At 42.4% G+C, this 24,220-nt stretch overlaps 1 protein-coding gene across 1 annotated transcript in view; it reads left to right on the top strand.

Moving 5' to 3' along the window:
• The window catches only part of LOC138268172 (CD209 antigen-like protein B), a 62,375-nt gene that overhangs the window by 5,959 nt on the left and 32,196 nt on the right, over window positions 1-24,220 (top strand). The window contains exons 2-4 of the mRNA XM_069217591.1: window positions 10,152-10,265; window positions 12,095-12,421; window positions 18,783-18,934. Coding sequence (XP_069073692.1) covers window positions 10,152-10,265; window positions 12,095-12,421; window positions 18,783-18,934 — 593 coding nt within the window. The remainder of the gene's footprint in view (window positions 1-10,151; window positions 10,266-12,094; window positions 12,422-18,782; window positions 18,935-24,220) is intronic.

Raw genomic sequence — 24,220 nt, 5'->3', positions numbered from 1 at the left:
CTGTAAGAATGTCAGATGTGTTGGTCTGACCCAGTATTTACACAAATAACAATTTAAATACCACTATTTTGTTTTATTTCTTTTATAGCGCTACTCAACCCAATGCAGGGTGTCCAAGCGCTTAACATCATACAAATTATTAATATTCCCTGAGATATACTGGGCACACAAAGATCTCCTCAGCAGATGCCTTAACCCCCACAGGATATCTTAAAATGCAGACTCTGCACCATTTAAGCAGAACTGATTTGTTGCCACATTTCTCCTTTATGGCAATTTCTTTGTGGCACAGCCTCTAAAGTTATAAATTGAGGCCCAGATTTTGTGTCAAGGTTGCCTCACTTTTTTGGCACAACCCTAAAGCAAAATCTAATTTGTTAAATATAGTAATGCGCTCAAATGTACTCATGATAGACCTGCTAAACACATGTTTTGAGGTGTTAAGATCTGATGCCACTTTCTGTGAGGTCCTGGGTTGTGATGCCAAGTGCAATGCCATGCGCCATGATGTCATGCGTTGTGATGTCAATTGCATACTTATTTTTAGTACTTGTGCCCTGAGTATTTGTAGTTGCCTAGGATCACACCATTTAGTGAAGCAGGGAAGGCAGGATTTTACCTTTTAACACTATACAATTTAGCTACCAAAAGGGTATGTCTTTCTAACATTTTCACTGAACGGAGATCCACCCCGAGTGCAGACGTAAAGATACTACTTGCAAATGCCCTTTGTGAATTCCCACAAATCGTAAACTTAGACATTTGGTCTAAACTTATACCAAATGTTTAAGTTGACTTTTGTGAATCGGGCCCAATGTTTTTTATCTAAGTAATGAAGGGTTGGATTACAGCGTGGCTAACAGGGAGAAGCCATGTTTCATTTTGGGTAGTTTGCCTAGCGTCATTAGTTATGTTGTTGTTATTGTTATATACTTAAGCATATTGAAGTATATTATCTTTTCTGTATTTAACATTCTCATTTGACCAGTATAATAATTTTTTTAATTTAATTTTCAATTTTTATGAGTAGAAACAGAAGAAAATGGGAAATAAAGAATAACAGTTACATGAGGACACATTGGTGATAGTGAGGGCCACTAGTATTATGCAGCATGGGAGGGCCAAATTATGTGGCAGGGTTGACTAAGTCTAAATCTGCAGATTATGCAGCAGATGAGGGATTTTGTGGCAAATGCAGCAAATCCATAATTATGTGAAAAACCCTGCAGCGCACAATCGCATAATTCCAGTGGCTCTGGTGATAACCAACCCAGGCATCAGCAATACAGTGTTCGTATCAATGCATTTGCATAAATCTGCACACCTTTCATAATGTTACAGGACACTACTGTGAGTACAGTCGTGGCCCATTAGAGCGTGTGAAAAAGGCCCTAAATAACAAGATACAGTTCGACTGTCGCAGTGGTTAGATGATATATTGTATTCTAGTCTGTCAGGTCTCCGAGTAGTGGTAGCATTTATTTCATGGGCATAGAATCCTGACTTTGCTGTGTGGGTTAGGCCAGAGGAGGTCGATGGTGCAACATCCTCATCTTCATCAATTTGGAATAAAAGGTAAATATCAGACCTCAGATGTCTCTTGGTTTCAATGATGGAAGTGGTAATTCCGCATATATTTTAATCTGTGTTACAGAGGGCAAGATCTCTTAGTCAATCTTCTGATGTCTGTCATGATTGGCTCATCATGAATGTTCCATTTCACACAGTGCCCCTCCAAGTGATATAGGGGGTGGCGGACGGTACGCAGGGCTGGGAGAAGGGGGTATGGAGGTTCAGTGTGCAGGTTCACCAAGCTTTGCATGAGGTTATAACTTTCAGTACACAGTTCTTAATATAAGGCATAAAGTACTCCCGCCATACTGTATAAGGATATTGAAAGTCACAGAGGAGTTCCATAAAAATATATAAGAACGAGGCTGAAGGCTGAGTTCATTCGGTTGAAGTTGTCTGCTTTGCTAAAGACATTTAGGGTACATTTAGAAAGCTTCCCTATGAATGTATTCCACCAACTGCTTACCTTTGGCTTTGTGCATTGTAACTCACATTTGCTCGGTTTCTATTTGCTAACTGTATTTGATTTAGGCAGTCCAGCTTGAGTTCGTCCCTTTTGTAGAGCATTTCTTGTTTACTGTATCCTTCCACCAGTGTTCGGTGTCTGTGAACAGGCCTTTAAAATGTGTTCTTATCTCGTCTCGCTTGCTGTGCATTCATAGACCAATGTCAAATGACAGGCTCTGTCTTCCCGTGGAGCTTGGTGTTTATCTTTCTTTCTCTGGCTTCAAAGGGAGAGGACTTATATGACAATCATGCTGGCTACTGGGGGTGTGGTGGAGGAAGGTTTAGGATGCTATTTTTTTCAACCACGCAACATACTTTAAATGTCTGTAAATGAAATGTGCAGGTACATAAGAATATAAGTGTGGGAAAAAAACACATATTTCAGGCCGATCGAAACAAATCAATACACTAGGTAATGACATTTTCACACATTAACATTTTTGTTCTGTATATTTTTATCAGTAAAACTGTATGTCTGTGCATATATAATGGTCATTTCAATTGAAGATTGTTGGCTGTAATGGCAGTGTCCTACCACACCATGCATACTCCACTTTATGTCACTCCACTCCATTCTACTCTGCACCACTCCATGCCATTGCAATCTACTCAGCACCACTGCATTCTGCACCTCTCTACTCTGTACCACTCTACTCTATGCCAATGCAGTCCCCCCACTCCACTCTACTCTGCACCACTGCAGTCTACGTCAATGCACTCTACACCACTCTACTATACACCACTGTACTTTATTGCAGCACTCGACCTTACACTACTGCACTGTATGCCACTGTATGCCACTCTATTCTATTCTGCGGTGCTGCACTATACACCACTGCTCTCTCCATCACTCTACACCACTGCACTCTATGATCTTCTACTCTGCAACACTTCACACTACGCCACTCTATTCTACTCTGCACCGCTGTACTCTATGCCACTCTATGTGACTGCACTCTACGCCACTGCCCTTTATGCCACTCTACTCTGCAACACTGCACACTTTACCACTGAACTCTGCACCACTGCACTCTACTCGCCATCGTGTAACTCTGTGCCAATCTACTGCACTCTGACCAATGCACTCTATGCCACTACATTCTACACCACTCTACACTGCATCACTACTCTCTACGCCACTCTACCATGCACATCACCCTATGACACAGCACTCTGCACCACTACAATCTGTGCCACTGCAATCTATGCTGGGCCACTCCACTCTGTGCCCGTTTACTCTTCACCACTAAAGTAGTGCACCCTACTCTAAAGCAGTGCACTCTACACCAATGCACTCTACACCACTTTATTAAAAACCAATGCACTCTATGCCAATCTACTCTGCACCACTGTACTCTGCACCACTTCACTTTAGACCACTCTACGATACTTCACTCTACCACATTACACTCCATAATACTCTGCTCCAACACTCTACTCCAGTAAGCTCTACTCCACTCTGTGCCACTATACAAACACTTTACTCCACTCTGTGACTTTCTACACAACTGCCTGTACACCACTCTGTGCCACTTTACTCCACTCTATTCTATGACACACTGCTCCACTCTATGCCACTCCATGACATTCTATTCCACTTCAATCTACGATACTCTACTCCACTCTACTCCACTCCATTCCACTGCACTATACGTCAGTGTATTATGCTCAATGACACCCTGTTCAACTCTCTCTAGGGCACTCCACATTACTTTATTCCACTCTATGCCACACCTCTCTTCTTTATGCCTCTCCACTCTACTCCACTCTGACACTACTCCACTCTACGACACTCTACTCACTCCTTGGCACTCTATGCCACACCAATCGACAACACTCTATGACATATCATTCTCCTTTATGCCATTAACTTATAGCCATGCTGAACAGCAGCCATGCTAGTTTACAACATGGTTAAAACACACTGGCAAAGCCAATAGCTCTGCATAGATGAGACCTATTGGCTTTGTCGATGCTCGTTTATAAAGTATGGAACTCCAAGACGACTTGCAGTATCCTTATCATCTACACCAAGGGGTACAATAGCCCATATAATACATGGCCACACCATCAACTTACCCACAAGTCAGTTAAAACCTTAGTGCAGCAGTTCCCAACCTGCGGTCTGAGGCCCACCAGGGGTCCGTGACACATTCCCAGGGAATCTGCAGGCCTGGGCCGGCAGAAAGGCACTTTTGCAGCTGGGGCCTCTAGAAACACGTGCGTTTTTATATTTATTACCTCCTTTGTGCAACAGTTTTAAAAGCACTGCAAAGTTCCTTGTGCATCCAGCGGCGGCTCCGCCGCTTAGGTGGAGGAGCATCACCCCACTGCTCTGAGCAGTGCATAAAAGGAAAAATAAAATGATAATAACACAATGTTATTATCATTTTATTTTTCAGTGCAGAGCCAGGTTAGGGCGGGTTGGACTGGGCTGTGTCACAGGGAGGTGGAGTGGTATGTGCACCATAAGTGCGTATGACGGTTTAGCATTTCCCCACGTGGCTGTATTGCACATCCGGGTGGAGAACATGGACAGGCTCCCACTCCCTGTCTGATTGCTGAACCAGGCTGCTCAGACCCATCACAACGCTGCTATCATGCTGGTGATAGCAGGATTGTGATTGGTTTAGGGAAGTCTGGGAGTCTGTGTTCTTCCATGCTGCCAGGAGTCAGTAAGAGAAGAGGATGGAGGAGAGATGTCTGCCATACACAGATGAAGTGTTTTCATCCCCCGCCACCCCTGTTCAGTAGCAACCACCATTGGCTTTCCGGCAAAAATAAAAGTATCAAAATAACTCTGGTGATTATTGTACCTGCTGGAGGGAGGTGTAGGTTTTTTTTTTAGTGGCAGTTTTGACTCATCTAAGGTAGCCCAGATGGTTAAAATGCCTGCTGGAAAGAATGTGTATGATGCAAAGAACAGTATTTTATGTGCCTGGCACAGTGGGTTAGAGATTCTTTTGTTACTGTGCAGGTCATAAGTTAGAACTGTAATCTAGTACAGTGAGCAATGAACTGCCATCGAAGAACTGCATGCAAGCTGCATGGCACAAATTAGAAAGTTCTGTTTTGTTTTGTTTTGCCAGCCTTTCATTTTCCTTATGCTGCTAAAATAGGGCTGCTTGTGTAAAATTATATTTTTATTATTAAAGGCAATGCTAAACACTGTGTTATGTTCTGAATCCCGAGTTTGTGCTTCTCCACACCAAGCACTCTCAGAAAATGCCTACCAGTATGGATGATCTGTTAATCCTACACCTTGTAGTCCCCTCTAAAGGGCCCATTACCCTACACAGGTATAAGAGGTGCTATTAAACAAATGAATTACACGTGACAAAGAGGCTATGGAGAGAAGGGAGGCCCTTATGGTTTACTTCCTTTCCCCGCCACATATTTATGTGAAAAAGCCTTCTCAGACCTTATGTACCTAGAAAATGAAAACTGAAATTGCTTGGGATTAGAATTTGACCTGAGGATTCAGCTTTCCTAAATAAGACCAAACATTGAAAAGTAAGTCACCTGAAATGTAGCACCAACCTTGCCATTACATTTTTCCATTCTTGGATATTTTTTCAATATAAAATAATTAGATCTTTAGTAATTCGAGTATTTGTTTGGTGTATACTTGCTTGTGTATTTTTTGCAAATTACTGTTTTCATGTTTGACATTTAAATCGTACAAATTGCTCGGGGGTCCCCAGCTTTCAGTAGTGATTCAGTGGAGGTCCTCAAGAGTCAAAAGGTTGGGAATCACTGCCTTAGTGCGATGCCATTGTGAGCTATTACAATAGAGCAGAAGAAAGAAAAGCAACTTTCCATTTGTTGCTTTAAACAGCTGCTTTAATTATGTTCCGTGTCCTGACCTGCCTTTCACCTTGGTTGCTGCCTCTGGCAGAAGGCACTGTGAGTCAGAACTGGATTGTAATAACCTTATAATAGTTGAGTTCTGATGTCTTTTCTTTAAAATCGGTGACTTGATGCATCAGAAGTAGTCGAATACATAGACATTAATGACTGCTGTTTATATAGGGAGCACAGAATCCCGTGTGTTAAATAGTCTGTAACACCAAAAGCTTCTTCAGTGCAAATGCTCCCAGTTTTCACTGATGTGGAGCTGACCTGCCCAAGATCGCACAGAGGAACAGAAGTATTATATATGAACTACGGTTTCAGAGCACAGTTTACAATTATTGTACCTGATCACTTTTGATATCTCTAGTGCAGTTTCAATTTGCATGAGGTGAGAGGCATGATCGGTGCGGACACAAAGGGTATGTTCTTCCTTTTTTCCCCTCTTACCTTTATTTGCTTGGTGCATGAAGATGCAAGGTTAATCAACATGTTTGTTTTCACATTTTTCACATTTGGTCTAAATACTTGTGAATGTAAATAACAATAAAACATACTTTCAACCTGTGACAATATGCCTTCCTTTCTCCCTATTTCACGTCCAAACTATATGATTGTGTGCATTTATCAGAGCCTACATTTTGCAAACAATGGCAATTTGTATATTTTCGATTGAAAAGTCCCCTAAGTCTGTTGCAGTCCCCCCTCACCAGAAATTTATTGTCTCCTATGCCCCTGGTTGCAAATGATTCACACCATCCTGTGTGTTCCGATTGTGTGATGAAAATGTTAATATACTCACAGGTGTCTTAAGGGTGTGACAACCTTTTCCCTTTAGCACTGGGATGGCAGCTCGTCTGCCCTTGAAAGTCAATCTCTGCCCTCCGTCCACACAGACGGATTCCTTTGGAATGTCTCCAAGCAAAGAAGAAAGAAAATCACAAATGAGAACATGGACAGGCTCCTGTTTTCCTGTTTTTTTGTTTTTTTTCGTTATTATACCACATATCAAAATAAAGCGGTACCGCACTATATTGTACAGCACAGTATAATATAATGGAACATAATATATTACAATAGTCTACTAAGATATCCAAACTATAAGTAGCACAATAAAATAATAATAATTCAAAGAAATAATTAATACGAGGCACCAACAGAGCCCTGTTTCGTTCAAACGTGGGTGGAATTCACACCCCTTCCCAACTACCCCCTACCCCTATGGCCCCCCCCAACACCAAAGGTAGTATATCGGCTAGTTGAACATGGGCCAAGTAGTGTGAGGATGTACCTGAAGGAAAAGGAGAGCGCGGGGAATCTAAAAAACTTAAGCTCTCATGGGTGCATCACTAGAAGATGCAATTAAAATTGGTGTGTGCAGGTGGAGGTGGGTTTCTGGGAGGTGTCAGGTAGAGAGAACCATCTTGGAGTATTGACCATCCGCTCAATCAATTCTCCAAAAAGATGTCTGGGTTCGCTAGTTACTGTTCAGCAAGCGCCAGGGAGCATCTGTGTGCAGTCAATGGAGGTGGAGAAATCTTACTAATGTATGCACCATAAAGGTACACAAACCCCACCAAAAGTGTGTTGGTACATTAAGTTGGTAGAGGTTGATGAGACACTCAAATTGGTAAAGGGAACAGACATAACAGGTCAGATGCTGGTTGGTCTATCGAATGGCAGGTGAGATTGGAGACAGGCAGGGTACAAGTCCTAAAACAAAAAAAAAGAAGTTGGGGGGTTTACCAAGTTAGGCGGCATGCTAGTGACATCACAGCACATGACATCATACAGGGAATCTCAGACAGTGGCATGACAACCCATGATCTCTCAGAAACTAACATCGCAAGAAGTGACATATATTTAGGATGTCCTTTTATGAGTACATATGAGTGTATTACAATATTTAACAAATGAGATTTTGAGTCAGGGTTGTGCCAAAAAAAGTGACGCAACCCAATGCAAAATCTGGGTCTCAACTTTTACATTTATATTTTAAAACTCTGCTTAAAAGAAATTGGCAACAATAAGAAACGTGGCAGTTAATCTGTTCTGCTTAATTGGTTGCAAAAATTGCATTTTAAAATATTTTGTGGGGTTAAGGTACCTGCTGCAGAGATCTTTGTGTGCCATCTAAACCTCAGGGAATAATAGTGTTGGTAAATTTACTCTGGAGGTTAACATATTTGCTGGAGAGATCTGTGTTTAGTCTAGTTCCAGTTTTGAATCAAAGTAGGATAGAGGATAAACTTGTATCCTGCAAAGGACATTATGTATCATGCAGATAACAGATTTTTATTTTATGTAAATTGTAAGCCGGTTACTGCTTTTAACACAAAGATACTTTTGTTACTTGTAGTTCATAAATTGTGTGTCACAGTGAGCTATGAAGGACATGTGACTCCTAAACCATGCAACCTTCATTGTCTTATGTAACACATGCTGTACATTGAATGACACACATATGATTTAAGGTCAATGTATAATGTGTATGTGTGATATAAAGTGCTCTAACACCCTACAATGGGATGAGAAGCACTATAGCGCTATAAAAGAAATAAACAAAATAATGATATTTAAATTGTTGTTTATGTAAATACTGGTACAGACCAACAGATCTGCCATTTTTACAGTGCATGCATATCTCTCATATACTGGAATTAACAAAGTCAAAAGCATGGTTTTCGTATGTACCAGTGAAGAGATAAGCTGTGTGCTTTTGTTTCCCCTCTATCGCATTTAGGTATTGAGGTTCCTGATAGCTCCAAGCCCGGATATTCCAACAAAAGGAGTCCTGATGGCCCCTTAACTTCAGTCTCTGTTATAGACCCAGCTGAAATCTGATAAGACCCCTGGCTGCCTGTATGTTGCTAGTCCGAACAAAAGCAGACAATGTTCAAGTGCTGCTGAATGTGTCCCAGTGTCTTAAAATGACACCAGCACAGGTTTAGCAAATTTCTGTGGGGCCCAAACTGTTGGTTTCCACTCTGTGAAAAAAGTGGATAGATGCCGTCTGCCCACATGTACCCTAGACTCATGCCCTTTATATAGCACTAACCTGGCCCAAGTGCATTAGAGCTCTTTATTTGAGAGAACCGATTTTACAAGACAGACAGATTTTATACCTTTTTTAGACATGGGGAAGGTAAGTGATTTGATGGGAATCGTAAGTTGTGAAGTTGAGGTTGAATTCAAACCTGGTCCCCTATCTCCTACCCTATAGCTGCACCCTTGCATGTAGCCAGCTTGTGAGGAGATGTACATTCAAACATTTTGGAAGATGCTTGATTTCCACACATTCACTTCATACTGCAGGTCACAGATCTGAGGCTAATCCATTGCAGGTCAATGCCAGAATCCAGGCATGCCGCCCGAGGGAGTGGATGGTACAAAAATAGGGATGCCAGGCTACTCCATTGAAAGGGAATTTACCATTTCCTCCATATATCAGATGTCCACTGCAACCAGCTCTAAATCAAGTCCATAAAGTTGGACAGTCTTTCCAAATCCTCCAATGTATGCTTACCCTACAACCCTAAATCAGGTCCATGGTGTCCAATCCGTGGCCAATCAGCGTCCGATCATGGTAGACAGGTATGATAAGCATACGTACCGGATGACCTTCTACTAGTAGCTGTAAGTGGCATGCTTTCATATGTCACCACAGGCGTCAAAAGTCATGTCAAAAGCAGCTGCCCATCTGTGAATGACCAGGAGAGGGAAAACAGGATGTTCCCACCTGCAAAGCATCTTCCAGTGCCAACAGCAGAACACCAAATGGTGGGGTGCTCCTGTTCCCTTATGTCTAAGCATTAATATTATTAATATTATTAGTATTGCTACTGACTTTATATTTATTAAGTGCATACCTAAATACTTTCGCGCTAGGAACAAACAAAAGGAAAAAAAAAAACACGTAAAGAAGAGACAAAAACATGCATGGAGTGTCTGAACGTCTAGGGCAGGCCCTATAAACAGGATCTGGTTATAGGGCCAGGGCTGAAAGGGGAGCTCCCTGAAGGGTGTGGGATCCCTGCGGTGTGGGGGCTACTGATGCCTGTTACAGCCCTGCTGTGTGCTCTGGGGCTTGCAAGCACAGGCAGAGATGCATGACTGATGAGAAGAGGTGCACCTGCTCATGAAACCACAAGCGAGCCCACATTGATCACTGATGACTCCTGATGTAGACACGCCGATTACTGACATGTTCCTTCTTTCAGTGACCACGAGTGGAAAGGCAGCTGTTTCTTCGCCAGTGTCTACAAAGTTGGTGCGGACTCTTGCCATTTTATCTTTTATCCTGCTGGTGCTTGTGGTCACTCTTTTAATTCTAGGTAAGTATATTCCGGAATATTATTTTGGTATTTCGATAGGCATTGTTTCCAAAGCAGACTTCAAAAACATGGGTCTTCAGCTCTTCTTTGGGATGGGCGTCTCATGGCAACCAGGTGCTGTAATATTGAAAGTGCCCCGGGGGGCATCACTGGTGTGAGCAATAGTGTTTTGTGCTCCTGGGGTATTTGATATTTCAGAAGGATCCATACTGATTTGTGCTGCTCCTTCTGTAATACAGATCGCGTTGGCGCTACATGTGTGCAAGTGCAATCTCAAAGCGGCGATCCCTCACTTGTTTGGTATTTTGGGTCCAGGGAAATGAGGGAACCAATTGCCTTTGCATCAGCGCAGTATTGCAGACATTTGGGCAGAGGCAAAGAGTTTGTCAAGAGTGACAACTACTATGCGCCAGATAAAGGAGGTGCACAGTTAGCACAACCCTCTTCGGTCACCCTTCGCAAGAGGGTGACACAGATTACCTAGAATCCCAATGTAGACATCAGGAGGCATACTGACTACAAGCCACAAAGAGGTGGTACAATGCAGTGCTCAAGGTGACCCATGGGAAAGAAGAGACATGGATTACCCAAGGATCCCCATGTATGTGGTGCACTCACTCGCTACACCTGCCTGCAGGAGGATTTCTGCCTCCTTCGAAAAACATGCTGGTTGTTGCCAGTGTAGTTAAAAGCAGACAGAAGGCTTCAAACAGCTGGTCTGTCCTTCACTGATGAACTGTTCACAGTGAAGTCACAGTGGGACACCATGCCACATCTGTAATGCAACCCCTAGTGCTATATATGTGTAAAGTGGGTTTCCCAATGGCTGCTGATTTGTCCCCCCCCCCCTATTTTGTGTGATACCTACTTCTGTTCGTGCCTTTTTAGCCCACAGCTCTTTGCATTCTATAATTTCTTGAATTATTTGATGGTGTTTTCATAAGTGGCCCTAAAAATCTCAGCATGCGAAGTAATACTGTCTCATAAAACCAAGGTAGAAGCTGTAGTGTTAAACAACATACAGCCATCAGTCAGGTCTTTTTCCTGTGTGATATTTCATTGTCAATGTTGAGTTTCAACCTCTCACACCGTTCTTCATGGGAAGAGTGTACTCATGGCTAGGGTGACCAAACCAATCCATGGCAACACTGACCACTGTTTCCTGTCCTCGACATTTCACCTACAAATCAATGTTATCAAGAATGTTAGTCTAATAGGTTCTTTTCAAAGCACACCAAGACTACAATACCCAGAATGCCTTAGGCTATTACACACAGGGCCAGACCTGGAAACACGCCAGTGAGGAGATAGTACAGAGTTGGCCACCCTACTGATGACCCCAGTCATAACCTTAGATATCATAAGAATGTCATACCTAATGTGCCTTGAAGCACTAAAGGAGTTAGCCAAATACCTTCAGGGGTATAGTTTAAGGGTAGGTAGGGGTAACAAATCCTGACTCTATGCTGTAGTTTCCCTCCCATGTCCTTTTAATGATAAGACTATTTTTACCATCAATAGGGCTTTAAATGAAAGCACTCTTTGGAAAGTTGTAGCAGCATTTGGAATAGTTGGACGAGGACTGCTTTGGTTCAGAACAGAAGACATTTCAATTAGCAGAAGCATTAATAGAGTGCCAGAATGTTTCTGAAAGATAACTGAAGGCTCAAACTCCCTTTGTCATCTTAGAAAAAGTTGAGAGCCATTTTTTAGGCATCAGCTGTTCTAGATTTGAATTCATGATAATTAAATGTGCAAAAAAAATTTAAAATGCTTCTTGCCCGATTGAATTTTGTGACTTTGTTGAAGTAATCCTTGATGTGTTCCAGCCGTGAGGTGGTCAAGTCAGCTGCAGAGGAGGACAGCGGAAGTGATGCAATGTTCTGCCAATGCCACCCTTTTATCAGAAGAAGTCATGTATTTCTCCAAGCAGTGGGACACCTCCCAACAAAATCTTACCCAGTTGCTATCGGAGTATGCCGCGATGACCTCGCTGTACCAAAATATGTCTGTATCCTTCCAAAACACCAACAATACTCTACGAGACCTGCTGGAGCAGCAGAGGCAAGCAGCTGAGCACCGGACACAGATGTGGTCATGGCTGCAAGGGAGAAATGATTTCCAGTGTTATAGAAAGGATATGAGTGGCCATGCAGGTGAGCTGGTTTGTGTGAGTCTGATACAGTGTTTGATCCTTGTAATAAAAATAAATATAAATAAATAAATTAAATGTTTTTTTTAAATAATAAATAAATTAGCTTTATGTAAAGCACCACTTGAAAGTTGGAATGTCTAACTATTTATCCCAACATGTTCATATGATACTTTAAATAATACAAATGTATATCTCTATTTTTTCCACATACATGTATATCTTCCTATGTAGTTATGTAAATATTTAGATTTATTACTTTACTCCTACTGTAGAAAACAAAAACTCTTTCAACTCTCTCCAATTCTCTTTCAACTCTCTCCAGTTCACTATTCTGTCTCATCCTATACCTCTTACAATATATCCTCTACCTCCAATCTCGGACTTATCCCAAACCTCATTGAAGTACCATGATCTCCCTAACAACGGTTTCTATACTTGTCCCTCCTCTATCTACCTTTGATCGCAAACCTCATTTTACTACTGTGATCTCCCGAATAATGCTTTAGAGACTCTTCCCTCTTTACCCTGCCCTTGACTCATCCTAAACCTCATTTTACTACTATAATCTCCCGAATAGCACTTTCTAGACCCCTCCTTCCTCTATCACTCCTTTGTCCTAGTCAATCAAAGTAATAGACTCACATATCCACTGCTCAAATTAACAACTTAGTTAAATTTAACAAGTTAGATTTCCATATACTAATCCACTACTAATCCACTTTTGATTCTGGAGTAGCATGCTACTCAGGGAAAAGTGCTTCAGCACCTTGTCAGGATTAGTAAGCGCTTTAAAAATATATCTACAACTACTGTTACAATCATCTCAAATGAAATTCAGGATTTATGGCTGATTACCACCATGTTATGAGGTTAAGTCATCTGTCAAAAATAATTCCTAAGAATTAGGTATATTCAGATGTAGACGTCTGGTGCTCAAACCCTACTGGCAAAAATTAAAAGGCATCTTGCTATGCATGGAGGAGATCATCTGAAGTTCAGTTTTTGCAGACTTAGTTCCTCCACACAACCCTGGCGGTCTTTGATCGCCGGGGCAAAAGTGGCGGTAGTACCGCCAACAGGCTGGCGGTACTACAGCCTGCATTATGACCGTGGCTGTCTCGACGATTGTAATCTGCAAGGGCAGCTCTGCCCTGGGGATTACGAGTCCCCATCCTCCAGCCAGTCCATGGTGGTAAATCTTGCCATGGAAAAGCTGGCGGAATGGGTGAATTGAGGGACCCCTGCACTGCCCATGAACTTGGCATGGGCAGTGCAGGAGCGCCCATGCACAGCCCCATCGCACAATCCACTGCCCGAATTACGGACACTGGATTGCGCTACGGGTGCTGCTGTACCCGCCGCACCATCACATTGCCGCAGGCCCCGTTAGAAGCCAGCTGCAATGTTATAGCTGTACTCCCCGCTGGGCCAGTGGGCGGAAACTCTGTTTCCGCCTGCCGGCCCAGCGGGGATGTCAAATTACGGGCAGTGGATTTCAGGCCACATTGGCGGCCTACTGGTGGTACAATATTGGCTGGCGGCCTCCGCCGCCCGCCAATGTTGTAATGAGGGCCTTAGTTTCAGTTCATATTAGATCTTCTAAGATTGTATGTTCTTGATTGTCTGTGTAAAAATGTATTCAATAGTTGAAAATGTTAAGTAATGGTGAGATCCGTGGCAAAGATCTCCCCCATGGAAAAGTGCAGGGGAAAAGTAAAAAAAGTTATAAAAAAGTTTATTAAAATTTAAAAAGTGAGTAGAAATATTTTTATGCTGAATAATATTGTAAATTAACTTTATATATTTAAAATGCAGAACAAAAAAAAACAGCACACTTAACTTAATTCTAGTGTAAATGTTAATTATTTTTACTATAATAAATTACATTAATATTTTCCTGAAGTTCGAATTAAAAAACTAAGTAAAAAATAGTTTTGATTTTGCAGTAACAATTATTAAAATATATCAGTAGAGTTCATTAAAATTAATCTAATCATGTATTAATAAAAAAAATAAAGAACGTATTAAAATAGTTTAAAATAAAATATTAAGTATTTTCTTTTTTAGATTTTTTAAAGTTACAGAGAATGTGATTTTTGTCTAGTTTATATAATTTAATTTAATTTAACATTTCCTATGGGGTTTCGTCTTAATTCTCCACCTCCATTATATTCTGTGCACGTGTTCTTGCAGTGCCATTGGTTGGACATGTGTGGTGCTGGACTTATACCAGCTCTGAGCTGTAGTACATTTGCTACTGTTTTGGGTCCTTTTTGCCTGCAGTACCCATAGAAATGAAGGGCCAGATGTAGGAAGCCAAAAAATTGCGAGTCGGAAATTGCGAGTCGTTGCGAGTCGCAATTTCCGACTCGCAAAATGGTATCCAACAAGAAAAAGCAACTTCATTTTGCGACTCGCAAATGAAGTCGCACCGCAGATTGCGAGTCTGCTGTTAGCGAGGTCGCTTTTTGCGACCTCGCTAAAGACGGACTCGCAAATTGCGAGTGGGTGTCGCAAATTGCGACTGTGATGCAAATTGCATGCAGGTGCAGCAAAACAGTTGGAAAAACACTTCCTGGCTCTTGCTGATGACATCACAGCCAGGAAGATATCAAATACACCTGGGAGGAGGGAGGACCACACCCTTTTCTAACTGCTGAGCAACCACCTGGAGGAACAATGGAAGACTCAGGCAGTGCAGGCAGGAAGAGAAAATTGAAGTTCTCTGAAAAGGAACTTGAGGTGCTGACAGAGGAATGCTGCCAGCACCATGACCAGCTGTTTGGAAGGGCTGCCCTGAGTGTTCCAGACATGGAAAAGAGGAGAATCTGGCAAGACATCCAGGAGAGGGTCAACGCCATAGGGGTGAGCCACAGAAGTATAGATGAAATCAAAAAACGGTGGTATGACCTGCACTCCAGGACAAAGGAGAGGGTGGCAGAGCGCCTCAGGGAGATGAGGGGCACAGGAGGAGGCCCATCCACCATCCCACCACCCACACCCATGGAGGAATTGGTAGAACAGACCCTTGAGCCTGAGGCTGTGTCAGGAATGGGAGTACTGGACACGTCAGCGCCAGGGACATCAAAAAGTGAGTACCATGAAACATGCATATACACCCATACATGCTATACCCCCACCAACCCAGTATACAGCAGCATGCACAACCAAACTAGCTCCATTCCAGACTTGCAACCACCAGAATGGTGCATTATGGGCAATGTAGTACAGTAGTCAGCTTATAGACAACTGTTTATTAGGAGGCATACAACAGATGCTAGATACTGACAGTGTGTTCCCTATATCCCACAGGTCTCCCACAAGACAACCACACCAGCCACACCGTCCTAATAGATATCCGTCTCCAAACTCCCCACGTTCTAGGCGTTGGTGTATCCCACTGTGCCTGAAAATGTAGGAGTCATGTGTACTCCCTGGAAATTTGGCTACCATGTCAGTGATGACATAATGGGCGTCACATACCACCTGGATGTTCAGTGAGTGGGTACACTTCCAGTTGCGGAACAGATATTCCAGATATGCAGGAGGGCATATTTGTATATGTGTCCCGTCTACACACCCTATTACATGAGGAAAGTTGGCAATTCTGTAGAATTCTAACTTGGTGCTGTTGATTTCTGCCTCATTCCTGGGTAGGTATATGTATCTGGACATGTGTGTGAGTATGGCATCTAAGAAACATCTGAAGAACCGTGAGAGTGCACTTTGAGATACCCCACCTGCCACTGCAATCACCCGCTGATAGCTACCCGAGGCCAAGAGGTGCAGTGAGCATAGCACTTGCACATGTGTGGGGAGGGCGCTACTGCGCACAGTCTGTCGTTGAAGCTGCAGATTGAGTAGATCTATTAATTCTAATATTGCTGCACTGCTGAGTCTGTATTTATCATAAATCTCCTCCTCAGTTTGTTGGAAAAGTGTCTGCCTGGTTCTGTATATCCTCTCCTGTCTCTGGCTCCTCCTCCTCCACTGCTGGGCGGCGTGGACTCTCCTCCTCCTTGCTATTACATATATTTCAGCCATCTTGAGTAACCCAGATGCCTTCTGGGTCTCCTTTTATACTTTGGTTATGGTTACCACCTGCTCTGAGTTAGTGGTAATTTGGGTGTGCAAAATGGGCTTTTTGCGACTAGTCGCAATTTGCGAGTGGCTTTTTCATATGGTTTGCGACTCGCAAATTGCGTCTCCCTATTTGCGAGTCGCACAATGGGGTCACAGAATTTGCGAGTCGGTAATGGCTCACGTCGCAATTTGCGATTCAGAAATGGGGTTTTTGCATCCCATTTCCGATTTTGCGGGGTCGCACATTGCGATTCGGGCCATTTGCGACTCGCAAATTTTTGCTACATCTGGCCCGAAATTCGTGAATTGCAATGGGCACTCTCTTGTGGGAGAGGGCATGCCACTCCCTAAGCTCCTCTCTAACCCTTTCCAAACCCCTTCTTATGCCTTCCTAAACCTCTCTCATTTTGTAGCAAGTATGCCCCTTTTTCCAGCCACTCCCCCAATACCTCCCACATTTACTACAAAGTGATAAACTTACATGTGTGAGGATCTTACAATAAAAAGATAGGTTGAGGTGAGAATTCACATTCATAGGTTTGTCAATTCCATTTTATAGTATTTAAGTAGTACTACTGTTGAAATACTTTACATACTACAAAATGCAGTTTGTGAATCAGGCCAATAGATTCCATAGCACACAAGGCTGTCCAATGTGACCCTGAAGGGCTTGGCCTACCAGATGTACTAGTTAATGAGGTTTCCCATGTCAGTGTCAGAACACAGAGACAGCCAACAGATAAGGAGTCATTTGGTGGAGTAAGGACGGACAATGTTTGAGATCGGTCTGGCCGTGTTGAGCAGTAGTTTAAAAATCGCTGGTAGCAGAGATCTGCTAACAAGTTCCAAGATGCACTGTGGTGAAGATACCCGGAGGCTAAAGACGTGTAAACAAAATTAAACTAGCGTTCATCCAATATAAGAAAATCAAATCTTTAATGCTTAATCAGCAAACATTTATTATATTTCATAATCTCTTTATATGTTGAGGTTCATCATTTTTGCACTTCGTCTGATGGTCAGAAAATAAATGTCTTAAAGACATTCAGATATTCAAAAATGTCCAATCACTAATGCATTTCCAGTAATAATGATCCTTCGTCATAGAAAACTTTCACCGGAGTTCGTGCTCATTCAGAATCTCCTGCCAATAGTAAAACTATTTTACCATTTGTGATTTGGTTTTCGAATTCTGGGTGACCTTCAGTTTAATTTCGTTTAAATATCTCTAGCCTTTGTACATCTTCAGAACAGTGCGTCTTGGGACTGGTTGGCATGATCTCAGCTGTCAGCCATTTTTAAATTCTAGTTTGAGTTCATTGGACAAAGAACACACCAGACCGCACATCTTATACTGATGAAGTCTTAGTCATACAAATTTATATAATTGAGTGCACTTTACAGACTCAGTATTGATTTGTGTTGAGCAGGAGGACATTGTGTGAAGGTCAGAGCATCTTGAGAGTAATTTTGGTGGTGACTGGCAGAACCATGCCCCTCTTATGTTAGCTGTAACAGGAGGCTCACAGCTTTCAGGGCATAATGTGTCTAGCCTGAATGAAATGAGTTGTCCTGGTTTTGACACGGTTACCAAATACCATTGACTGAATGTTCTGGGGGGTGAAAGTGAGGATTTGATGTAACTGTGTTTTTCAGGAACTCAAGGCACAGTGAAGGAAGAGAGCATTAAAATTGCAGGACAGATACTCTGGGTTCTGGAAGGTTAGTTGGTCAAAGTACCTCCTTCAATGACCCAGGTTTCAGGGCTCCTCCAGTCTGATCCATGAGTGGGTATCAGAAAGCAAAACCCAAGGGAAATGGCTTGAGAAGGTAATTGATGAGATCGATGTAAGCGGAAGAGAAAACATTTTCTTCCAAAAATAAACAGGAGCAGATAACATGTGTGCACCCTGCAGGACAGCTGCCCAACCGCCACATCTTCATCATAGTCTTTCACGTCTTTGTGGTCGCTCTTTGCTAATGTTCCACAGACTCTGATCCAGAATCCTGGGGATGGACTGGTCCGGGGAGGTTGAAGATGGACTGCTTCTGAATGATTAGAGGTCCTGCCTGGTTCCAACAGATGGTTTCCATTAGCCACCAGTGCAGCTGTTGACATCCCGATCATATTTGAGCACTTTATTTCCAAAGGAATCTGAAAATCTACCATGCTTACAACGTCCACTTTGAGTTACTAAGGACCGCACAAATGAACCAGCAATCATGCTGTCAATATACTATATCAAACGTGTTCTCTCCTTCCCGCCCTCTCTTTTTAGGCATCGGTTGTAAGTCGTGCCAAGAAGAATGGACATTCCAAAATCTGCACTGCTACTATTTCTCCAAAGAAGTCCTGAGCTGGTGGAACAGCCGAGGAAGGTGTGCGTCTCATAAGTCCAAGCTAGTGTCGGTGAACAGCTGGGAAGAACAGGTGTGTTACCTTCTCTTTCTAGTTGGATCACAGCCCTGTAAGCAGTGGATGTACATCATTATCATCTTGCAAAGTCTGGATCTAGCCTTTGAAATATACGAGAGCAAAGGAAAGTCTGTTCTCCTCGAAGTCTTGCCTTCCGTTATCCAATGTGTTCTTCCTTCACCATGGGTTTCTCACTCTACCTAACTATGCAAACACTTAATTATGAACCTAACTCTGTGTTACATCAGGATCTTTGTTGTATGTATAAGGAACAGGGATGTGTTACATCAGTGTCCTATGTTTTAGTTAACTGATCAGTCTGTATGAGTGATAAATTGTGAATGAAATAGTAAGTGGAATGTTGGCTGTGTGAGTCATTTGGGGTCTGGAGGCTAAACAAAGTTGTCCTTGCTCCTGTTGGGATGTCCTGTTTCCCTCATATCATATATACTTTCCCACTTGAAGCGTACATGGAAATAACACAATGAAGAAGTACCTCACATGAACTGGTGTGTCTTGCCTCATGACTATTATCACGTTGCAACACTCTTTCAAGTGAGGAAAGAGTGATAAGTCTGTGAGAGGCAGTGAACTTACCAAGCCAAACCAACTGCGGGAAACCACTTACAGATCTATCACCCACTTACAGATCTATCACCCACTTACAGATCTATCAGCCACTTACAGGTCTATCAGCCACTTACAGATCTATTACCCACTTACAGGTCTATCAGCCACTTACAGATCTATCAGCCACTTACAGATTCAGCCACTTACAGGTATATCAGCCACTTATACATCTATCAGCCGGTTGCCCCCAAAAACAGAAAGGCTGTTGCGGTGACTAGCGTTAGGTGGAGACCAAAGTGACACCAAGTAGACTTTCACTACCCGTTGTGCGCAGTAGTATTTCAGCACTTTTTTCTGTGGAATTATGATGCCACATTACAACAAGTTATAGGGGTGCAGAATCTCGCTTGGTATATGCAGGTGAAGGTATGCAACTGGTAATAACACACTTGACAATGCAATCTGCTTTCCGGTTACACTTTCCACAGGCTAACAATCTGTGAAATAGGTGAACAAAAAAGCTCCAGAAATTAGGATAAATATGTAATATTAGATCTGGTATTCCCGGTGCATATATATTACCCATTCTCTAGAACAGTAGTTATCCACTATTGGTGTGGTAAAATCACCTGGTGTCAATAATACCCATTTTAAGTGGGTAATAAGTAATAAAGTCCCTAGAGGGTACCAGTCCTGGTCTGAGACAGTAGTGGCAGCACTAATGAAAGAGTTAAAAGTTACAAGGGGGAGGTGCAATCTTCCTGGAATAATATGAAAGTACAGTTTGGGCAGTAAATGTGTTCTCCTCGCCGAAATCTGTAAATGTTTGCTAATGTGCAAAGTTGTTTTCTACGGTTTTTAACAAACACGCCTTTAAAACCTGTAAACAATGTTTGAATGTTGAAATCAAAAAGCTCAACTTATTTAAAAGTTATTGAGTAAAAACGTGTCCACTTTCTATTGAAATCTACCTGGAGTGAAAACTTTAAATAGGTAGGGTAATCTCTTCACGTGGGAATGAAAGCAAGATCACGTTTCATTACAACCATTAAATAGAACACATAGGGCCCGATTATGAGTCTGGTGGACGGGAACACCTGTCTGCCAAACTCCCGACGGGGTGATCGCCGCTGTTCTGGCGACCTCCCCGATGGCCCCATTAGGACTTTCCCACCGGGCTGACCATCGGAAACCAAGGCTTCTGCTGGTCAGCCCAGTGGGAAAATGGTGGCTGCATTGTCGCTGGCTAATAATAGAGCCAACGACATTGCTGCAGGGGACACAAGCACCCTCCAAATGCGCACTGTCTGCACAGTGTGCATTTTGAGGGTGCTGGGCAAGGGGACACCTGCACTGTCCATGCCAGACTTGGCGGTAAAACTGCTATGAAAAGGATGACGGAAAGCAAGGTTGTGATCAGCAGGGAGGCGCTAAGTTCATCGCCCTCCTGCTTGATTGCAACCAGCACCACCATCAGACCGTCGGGATCTAGGAACCTATCCGGGACGGTGGTAGGTTGGCAGGTCTGCCTGTCAACCTCATAATGTGGCAGTCGGACCACCACAACTGCAGCGGTCCGACACCCACCACGGCATTGGCAGTACTCAGAGCGCAAATATGTCATAATCTGGCCCATAGTCACCAATTATGAGGTAACTGAATTTAGGTGCTCATACAGTGTGACCTGCAGTTATGTTTCCGGACACTAATCCCGCACTTAAATACAGCTATAATGAGTCAATTCCAATAGAGTGGGGAATAACTGCATTGATCGGATTTTTTAAGGTGAAATTCTATACAGAATTCATAATTCCATCAGGATTAATGCAACGGTGTCTACGAGGTGCAGGGCAAGAAATGAACTGGAGAAGTATTCAAGGAGGAAAAGAGTCTCAAGGCTGACCCCGGGAAGCATTCCATGTTTCCCATGCCATAGAAGTGGGTACTTCAGAAGCTAGGGTCCAGGCTGTGCTGGTCTATCAGCCCAAGGCTTTGGGAATTTTTTACCTAGCTTTTCCCGCTGGGAAAATGAATCCCAGCTGTTCCTGCACCCAGAAAACCCAAGGGAAGGAACTTGGTGACAGGTATAAATGGCCATGGCAGTTTTCTCCTGGGATACAGCACTTTGTCCAACTTGTAATGAGCACCATAGAACAGTAGAACATATTTATTAATTACAATACTGAGTCAATTTTTAGCTGTATAAAGGTGCTCTTCCTTCATGTTTTGATAATGTGTCCATAAAAGGACGAATAATTCCAATTGATTGTAACACTTCAGTTCATTACACAAGGCACCAGTCTCAATCTGTTAAATTCTGCTCCCAAACTTCCTATTTTAATGGTTACAGTGATTCCAGCTGACTCAATAGAATTCGTAGGAATATAAATGAAGTACAGTAAAAATGTTTAGATGGTGTTTAATGTTCATGGGATTAGTTCAACTACATTAATGATTTATAGTTGCTAAGAAAATTTATAGTAACAGTCAGGTGCCACAAAGGAATTTTGGCAGAATATGTTTGCTAGCTTGTTATAATTTCGTGCCACCCTGCTGCTAGCTTTCTTATTGTATGGTATTGTTGTTGCATTTAAACACACTGGCTGTCAGTCATACACACTATTGCAAAGATATAGAAGAGGCTGCGTGCCTCAAGCACCTCTAAAATTTCTGTCTCGCTGACAGTACATGGGAAATAATATCTGGCAATGGTCCATCCTCTAGACTCTTCCAGAAAGGGTTATAAAACGGTGTCTTAGTTTAAGTGGACTAACTTCGAAATTACCAAAGTGACATACCTGTGTCAATTATGATCGCCATGATAAAAAATGTGCATCTAGCCATCTTCATCTAACCTGGTTTCCAAAAGAGATCTTGAATGATCAAGCTAAGACCTTCATCTCAAAGATTGTTGGCCTTGGTTTTGGATCTGAATACCCATCCCAGTAGTTATCATATAGGTACATGCAACATTTGTAAATGATAAAAAAAAAAACATCCAGACAACAGTTTATCATCTCCAATTGGGTGGTCTGGAGAAAGCTCTTAATCACATCCTGAAAGGCTTCTTAAAGGCCTTGGTAGCAAAGGGGATAAAGCATTGAAGCAGCTCCTTCTTTGGTTCCCCAAATCACCTGCTTATTTTAATTGTCATGAGCTGGTATAAGGACAACAACCCCAGGATGCACTGATCTCCCAAAACATACTGCATGACACAAACAACATGGGGTACAAGCCATCAGCTCACAAGATCTGGCTCAACGTCATGAAGAGGTCAAAGATAAAAATCATTGAACTCTACTCTAAGGACCTGATTTAGAGTTTGGTGGATAGGTTACTCTGTCACAAACGTGACGGATATCCTGTCCGCCGTATTACAATGTCCATAGAATAAAATGGACTTGTAATATTTGAGACGGAGTAACCTTATCTGTCAAACTCTAAACCAGGCCCTAAGTCTTACAAATACTTCCTAATCAGCATTAAACCTTTGGACCATGTGCTCCATGTACATATTTCAGACCTGAAAAAACCTAATGAACTGTTAATTTGGTGACACCGACCATCCTTCTTTACTCCTCCACTGCGTCTTTCACCATCCAAACATGCTTGGTAGTGGTCTTAGCTGGCAATAAATCAGATACAAAAAATATATATACAAATTTAGATGAAGGAAAGCCAATTCTGGAAAAAAGTATAAATTATTGTTCCTTCTTTCTGAGACATGGAAATGAGACATTCGTATAGGCGTCTTCCAGGCCATGACCAGTGTAATTAATTAAGAATGGTGGCCCTAGGGTTGGACTACCAGAATCAGAAAAAAATAGCCCTCAATTAACATGTCACATACATATTTGATCATTGGATGAAGAGGCTACGCACATACGCAGTTGCTTGGCCAACTTCGGAGAAAGCTGTGCCTAGTGAACTGTATTCTTATCAAGGGTACCAATGTGGCTCTGAGATTATGGAAATGTAAAGTATCATATGTGATGAGGTAGCTCATCGAGGAATCTGTACTAAAGTGGTTGCAAGTCTCTACTCACTAACATAGGTGGCATGTTTCATCTTCAGGCTGCTTCTTCTTCAGCTCTCATCATGCTGAAGGGTAAATGGGCTCTAACGTAAGAGCTCTTAGGGGAGACCATTTTAAGAAGTAGATCAATGGGACTATTGTCTGAATAAATGTGCTTTCAGGTCAACTGAAAACCTCCTTTATGTTGTCTGATGCAACATTAAAAGCAAAAGGGAGGGACAATAATACATAGAGAATATTGGTCACTTAGTCCCTTCAGCCATTACGGTGATAGCTGTGTAGGATATACTGTGTTTTTTACTCTCTCCCTCTTGTTGTATTTAGGTGCCTAGTAAACTCTCAAGAAGATGTCTTTGCTAGCACCTTTTGGTACTGCAGGGAACATGGGAAACTATAGAGTATGTCAAAATGATCTGATTTCTCCTGTCACTCTAGAGGCCCAGTTCTATATTGGGCAGAGTGGAATCTACTGTATGTTGATAGCGAACTGAGATCTGAAGACCTTGCTTCTGGGTAACACAAGATAAGGGTAAAGTTCCTCTAGGTTGGGGAGGCTCCAGTGCCTGCAACCAAGAGTTTATGGTCGTCATCCTAATCAAAAATTTGCCAGATTTGCTACAAACAAGTCCCTGAATTCACTCATCACCATTATCTCCCTCACCAGCTTCACACACTGGATGTAGCACCTTAATCAT

Source organism: Pleurodeles waltl, chromosome 12, assembly GCF_031143425.1.
Source record: "Pleurodeles waltl isolate 20211129_DDA chromosome 12, aPleWal1.hap1.20221129, whole genome shotgun sequence".
Lineage (NCBI taxonomy): Eukaryota > Metazoa > Chordata > Amphibia > Caudata > Salamandridae > Pleurodeles > Pleurodeles waltl.
The sequence above is the reverse complement of the archived record's forward strand: the minus strand, read 5'-3'. Positions and strand labels throughout refer to the sequence as shown.